The 6,818-nt window shown below is 40.3% G+C and overlaps 1 protein-coding gene across 3 annotated transcripts in view; it reads left to right on the top strand.

Moving 5' to 3' along the window:
• The first annotated feature begins 982 nt into the window (after positions 1 to 982).
• Positions 983 to 6,818, top strand: part of ANAPC7 (anaphase promoting complex subunit 7) — a 37,067-nt gene continuing 31,231 nt past the window's right edge. The window contains exons 1-2 of one of the 3 annotated variants that reach the window (XM_042962473.1): positions 983 to 1,204; positions 4,733 to 4,919. In XM_042962473.1, the coding sequence (XP_042818407.1) occupies positions 1,005 to 1,204; positions 4,733 to 4,919 (387 nt within the window). In that variant the 5' untranslated portion in view covers positions 983 to 1,004. The remainder of the gene's footprint in view (positions 1,205 to 4,732; positions 4,920 to 6,818) is intronic. The other 2 variants (XR_006210013.1, XM_007079589.3) reach the window with 2 other exon arrangements.

Genomic DNA, 6,818 nt, shown 5'->3' with positions numbered 1-6,818 from the left:
AGGCAAATCACAGACTGGGAGAAAATATTTGTAAAATATTTTACAGTCCTGATAAAGAACTGTTATCTAAGATATACAAAGAATCCTTAAAACTCAACAATAAGAAAATGAACAACCTGGAAGGGGGTGGGTTGGGGCTGGCTCAGTTCCCAGAGAACGTGACTCTTGATCTTGGGGGTCATGAGTTTGAGCTCCACATGGGGTGTAGGGATTACTTACATAAAACTTAAAAAAAAGTTAAAAAGAGCATGAACAACCCAAATAAAAAATGGGCTAAAGATTTTAACAGATACCTCTCTCACCAAAGAGGACCTACAATTGGCAAATGCGATGCTCAACATCGTAGGTCAGCAGGGAACTGCAAAGAACAGTTAAGTTACCACTACACAGATATTAAGATGGCTAAAACTCAACCTAGTCCTTATTCACTCCGAGCTAGTGAGTCACTTCAAAAGGGTAAAAATATACCCTTTTGCACCCTCGGAAGTTACCCAAAGGGTGAAGCCTGACTTCTGCAGGTACACTCAGTATCTGAAAGAAGGGGGCGTGGTGTCTTCAGCCTAGTGCGCAAGTCCGATTGTAAAAGCAGTTAAGCCTGCCCCTAGCGCCTGATTAAAATATTTAACTCCAGCTGTAGGAGATTCTCCCCCAACTCTCCTGTATTGACTTATTTATGATAAATCCATACGTTTTTATTAATTTGTGAGACACAAATTTCTCCCCGAGCCATCTTATTTCAATTGAGCATGTATTCATACCGAAGAGCCTTTTGTCCCCAGCCCATTGTGAGCCCTCAATAAAGTTTGCCGCTTAGAACGAGGACATAACTTTTGCTCAAACAAAACAAAATAAAACAAAAACAACCCCTAAACCAAATCATTCCACTTCACAGGATGCTTGGGGAAAGGAATGGAGTTTATTATATTTGTGGGGTTTTTTTTTTTTTTCCTCAGGCACTTCAATAGTTGCCTATTTTCCTGGGGGCGGTGCCGCTTGTGGACCCGATGGACCCCGGCGAGGCCGCCATTTTGGAGTCTTCCCTAAGGAGCTTCTACCGGCTTTTCGCGCCGCTGCCGCCGCTGCCAGCGGCCTTGCCGGGCAGGATGAATGTGATAGACCACGTGCGAGACATGGCGGCCGCGGGGCTGCACTCTAACGTGCGGCTCCTCAGCAGCTTGTTACTTACAATGAGTAATAACAACCCGTGAGTTGAGGCGGGGAGCGGCCTGGGGCTGAGGAGAAAGTGGCTCCGGTTTGGGAGCGGGGGCAGAGGGGGCCTGGGGACTGGCGGGAAGAGCGACCGCGGGTCTCTCCGCTGAGGCTTCGGGGTCAGCGAAGGCGTCGTCAGGCGGAGCCGTTCTGGGAACGCAAGTTGAGTTCACTTGGTCTCTGCGCTGTGCCAGACGCTGGGATGAGCTCCCTGAGGGAGATGTGGCGAGCGGCCGCTTCGAGAAATGGAAGGCGGAGGCTCTGAGGGCGAGCCTGGCTAGGGTTTCCCGAAAGTTGGGAGCGGCGGGTTTCCTGAGGCACCTGTCGCCCGGCAGAACGACTGTCACTTCGCTGGGCTGACTCCTCTCTTCCCGGCTCTTCCCCGAAGAACGTTTTCTCGCTCGCCGCCGCTCAGAAAGGCCCGGTCTTATACCTTCGTCCCCCATCTGAGATTGATCTTTTCCCCTTGAATGTGTCAGAAGGGTCCACTTTCTGGCCTCCAGAACCCCCGAAAACGGGAGACGCTGCTGGGTGGGAGTGGCTCCTTTTTAAGGACATGCAGTGCCCCTTTCTTGTTTTCAGAGCTGCGGTTTCTGGAGTCTTATGACGGATGCAGCACAGGGCTCTTTCCAGCCTCGAGTGCGCGTTGCCCCCCCTGCTTTAATTCCCCCATTGTACTTAAAACTCTCTCCCGTGACCTCCGAGGCCAAACATTTTTCTCCCCGACCTCCTCTCCTCTCCTGTCCTCTGCTCACTGTGCTTCAGCCTTGCGGGCTCTTCTTTCTGTCACTTGAACACACCAAGCTCAGTTCTCAACTCAGGGCTTTGCATTTGCTGCTCCGCTTGCAGTCCTCACCTCAGAGAGCTGTGTCCTCCGTCAGGTTCCAGCTCAAGACATCCCTCCTAGAGAACAGCTTCTGTAACCATCAGAATTGCCCCTTACCCTCACTACTCCATCCCTTTGTCCTGTTTTATATTCTGCGCCCCTCTTTTTTTTTTTTTTTTTTTAAATTGATGAAGGTCAGAAGGTGTTTTCCTAGCTTCAGGGAGGTCAGTTTCAATTCTGACCTTTAGCGTTTATTATTAAATTTCATACTGAATTGGCAGTATACACAGTAAAAAATTCAAACAGTACAGAAGAGGTATGCAGATAACCTAATTTACAGAAACATGGGCTAAGCTTAGTGGATTAAACTGCTTCTAATTATCCTGTAACATCTGCAGGAACCAAGAGTAATGACTAACTGGTGCATAAATTCCCATGAAGGAAAGTGTGCCTTGCCCAGTCGCTCAAAACCAACTGCAAGGCTGCAGAATAAACACAGAAGGCTGAAAGAGACCAGGGCTCCCTCGCTGTCAACACTAAGTGGATGGTGGTGAAATGATGGGTCTCACGTAGCAAGGTCCAGAAGCACACTCATGGAAATAAAATAGAGGAGCTGCATTACAGGCGCTTAACAGGCTTTTCCTTTCTGACCTAGACAGCTTCTAGAGCAGGCCAAACGCAAATGGGTCCACCCTGAGTAGAAAATTCAGTTACGCCACTCAGAAGTAGACTGTGGTGGGTCAGACTGAAGACTTTAGAATCAGAAGGACCAAAGTCCAGACATCATGGCTTCTCACCGAGTGTGTGAATTTGGGCAGTTTTACCTCCCTGAGGTTGTACATACTTCCTTAGCACATTCAACAAACATGTGAGTGCTCACTGCACAAAAGCACTGTACTGACCTCCTTAGGTGTTAAGGGTGATTAGAATACAGATCTTAAAAGTTCTCACCACAAGACCTCACTCCATCGTTTCCATTCACCACAGGCAACAACGATTAACAGTCTCGTGTGTCATTCCAAAGATGCTTTATAGGTGTATAAGTAGGCATATGTGTTACAATATATAAATATCTGAATGCTTTGAGTGTAGCAATATTTCCTATTAAATCTTATTTCTCAGTAAATATATAGATTCTCAGAGTTGGAAGAGATCTTAACTAGCTGGACTATACCTTTTAGTCCTTGAATTTCCTTTGTAATTTTATATCCAGTGTTCAGCGTACCTGTCCTTTTTTTCTTTAAGATTAAAAAAATTAAGATAAACTTGACATACTATTAGATGCATCCTTTTAAAGCATACATTTCTGTGTTCTTTTTTTTTTAAGTTTATTTTTGAGAGAGGGAAAGCACAAGTGGAGGAGGGGCAGAGAGAGAGAAGGAGAGAGGGTCCCAAGCAGGCTCCACACTGTCAGTGCAGGGGCCCCGATGTGGGGCTCTATCTCACCACCTTGGGATCATGACTTGAGCCAAAAAAAAAAAAAAAAAAAGTTGGACGCTTAACTGATTGAACCACCCAAGGGCTCCCTTGGTTTTAAATCTATTCACAGAGTTGTACAACCATCACCACTGTCTATCCCAAACTTTCATTATCCCCAAAAGAAACCCCATATTCTATTAGTAATCACCTCTGGTCCCACTTTCTCCAGCCCCTGGCAGCTACTAATCTCTGGTATCTATTGTTGAGTATCCTTCATTTGTTGACAAATTAACTGTTTACACAGTTGACTGTGACTGTTCTTTCATTTTAAACAGCTATAGCTTTACTCGTCAAAGAAAAATGTGTAAATTCTTCTTGTCAGGAATGGTGGGGAGGTGGAATTGGCGATTAAAAATGTTTCCCATTAAGAATGGTGGCCAGCTTCTAGGCAATTATTATGCTTGTGAGGAATGTTCAACATTAGTGAAAAAGTTTTGAAACATCTTGGTTCTTTTACACTGGTCCTTGAATCCCTGTGACTTGAGATAAAAATTCTAGTGTTAGTAGAAGTTTACTTTTGTATTAAAAAAAAAAAAAAAAAAAACTTCATCAAATAAGGCTAATCCTCTTTCTATCCTACCCTGTCCCATTGGCTTATTCTATTCTATTCTGTTCTATTCTCATACTTCGGTATTTTAGTATTCCTATCTTCTTCAGTATTTGAAGAGTTTTCAGTTCCTTTGAAACCTCTTTTTGTTCAGCACTTTCCTGAAAAGGTTTCAAAGTGGTGAGGTTTCTCTTTTCCAAGTTGTTCAACCCTTCCTGGTAGTATTTGTTAAGTCATTGTGATTTTTCTCCTTTTGTCTATATTATGCTAAAAACCGATGTTAATATAAGAAAGTATGGATATATATATCAGATTGTTAAGTTAAGAGGACTTGGGGTAAGGAAGGGGAGGAAAAAATGTATAACATTTCTCTTTGTATATGTGTGTATTACTGTATTTGATTTAGAGGTATCATTGCTTTTTTAGTAAATAAAGGAGAAAAACATTAAAATAGAGCAATTTAAAGCAGTTTCCTGGATGTGCTGACCATATTAGCGTAGAGTGCGACTCTCATGCCTCTCATTTTAAGGACTAGCATTTATGATATGTTGACTTTTTTGTAAACTGTCCTTATACAAGGCTTTATGCTAGGCTTATGTGGACACTAAGGAGGGTGTTCTGTCTAACATTTCAAAATAACCCATGTAGGGGGTATTTTCTTTGTTTTCCAGTGAGTTATTCTCCCCATCCCAGAAGTACCAGCTCTTGGTGTATCACGCAGATTCTCTCTTTCATGATAAAGAATATCGGAATGCTGTGAGTAAGTATACCATGGCTTTGCAGCAGAAGAAAGCCCTAAGTAAAACTTCAAAAGTGAGACCTTCAACTGGCAATTCTGCATCTACTCCGCAAAGTCAGGTAAATGGAGATGGAAGTGTGAATTTTTTTTTTATTTTATTTATTTTTTTTTTTTGAGGGTGAGAGACTGAAAGAATTTACAAGACTGTGGACTAGATGTAGAGGAGGGGAAAATAAAAAATAGTTTTAAAGGAGAGCTGACTAGAGAAACAAAGATGAGAAACCACATAGATGCAAGAATGCGAAATTCACTCTGGATGAATCTAAAAATGGAATTAAACATGAATTATATGGGTTCACCGAGGTTCTGCATTGTTCCTCCCTTTTATACAAACAGAACTCAAAATCCATTGTTTTTATAAGTTTAATTAAAGTACAACTTTTAAAATGTAACTCAGGTATTAGGATTGCAAGAACCTAGGGAAATTTATGGGAAATACTAAGAATTCCTGCCAGTTTTGGTTGCCTGATAATTAAATAAATGAAGGGGAGAATTGTAATTTCACACAGTCTTCTGATTTGATGGAGATATCCAATTACCAGAAATTAACTCTAATAGTAGACTCCATAAGATTTACAGGGTGTATAACTAAGGCTGCTTATTGCAGCATTATTTTTAACGGTAAGAAACTGAAAGCAAGTGTTCATCAGTGGAGTCTAGTTAAATTAGCGCATAGCCATAAGATGGGATATGATGAACTGTTACTGAAATGAAAAATGAGATAGAGGTACATGTGCTGATTTGAAAAGAACTGCACATAATAGTAAGGAAAATAAGATTTGTAGAAGTCTGTTCTGTTTGTTTAAAGGGGATGGATTATAGATACATAAATATATCTTCGTATATGCCGTATATATATATAAATGCTGAAAATCGATGTTAATATAAGAAAGTATGGATATGTATCAGATATATATCTGATATATATTATATATAAACATGTTGTATATGCATTATGTATGAAGGATTTTGTGTGTAGAAGGAAAGAAATTTAACACTGGAAAGCTTTAGGGAGAGGGGAATTTTTACTTTGCAATTTGACCCTCTTTTAAGTTTAAATTATACATGCAACTTACACTGAAAAGTAATGTCAGTAGGATGAACTGGGTGTGAAATTATAAGTCATGTTTTTTCTGCTTTGTATTTTTCCACATTTTGAAAAAAGACAAATTAATGTAGTTTCCCTTTTTTTTTTTAAAGCCTCTATATCTTCATCTTGTTTTTTTTTTTCTTTATGTAAAACCTTTGATTTTTGTTATTAAAGAGCTGATTGCCAGGATTTTCTCTATTTTCTTTTTATTTTATTTATTTATTTTTTAAATAATCTCTATACCCAGTGTGAGACTTAAACTCACAGTCCTGAGATGAAGAGTTGTACACTCCACTGACTGAGCCAACCAGGCACCCCAGGATTTTCTCTGTTTTCTGACACTGAATGGAAATCATGTATATTATCCACACAGGGTCACTCATAGAAGTAGCTAACTTTTTGAGCATTCAGTATGCCAAGCACCATGCTAAACCTTTCATATTAATTAAATGCACTTAATCTTTAAGGAATTTTTTTTACCTCACATTTTAATTTTTTTAAGTTTTTGTTTTAATTCCAGTTAGTTAACATACAGTGTTGTATTAGTTTCAGATATACAATATAGTAATTCACCACTTCCATACCTCACCCTGTGCTCATCACAACTAGTGTACTCCTTAATCCCCATCACCTATTTAACCTATCCCCTTAGCCTCTCCCCTCTAGTAACCATCAGTTTGTTTTCTATAATTAATCTTTAAGGAATTTTTCAAAAATTAAGATCTATTTCACTTCCCAGAATAATTAACAATTCACTGGGTTGTAGTATATTAACAAAATTGTGCAACTGTCATCACTTTAATTCCAGAACATTTTCATCACCCTAGGAAATTTGCAAGCCTTTTATCTCTTTTATCTCTTTAGCCTC

This window comes from Panthera tigris, chromosome D3 (assembly GCF_018350195.1).
Source record: "Panthera tigris isolate Pti1 chromosome D3, P.tigris_Pti1_mat1.1, whole genome shotgun sequence".
In the NCBI taxonomy this organism is placed as follows: domain Eukaryota; kingdom Metazoa; phylum Chordata; class Mammalia; order Carnivora; family Felidae; genus Panthera; species Panthera tigris.
The sequence above is the reverse complement of the archived record's forward strand: the minus strand, read 5'-3'. Positions and strand labels throughout refer to the sequence as shown.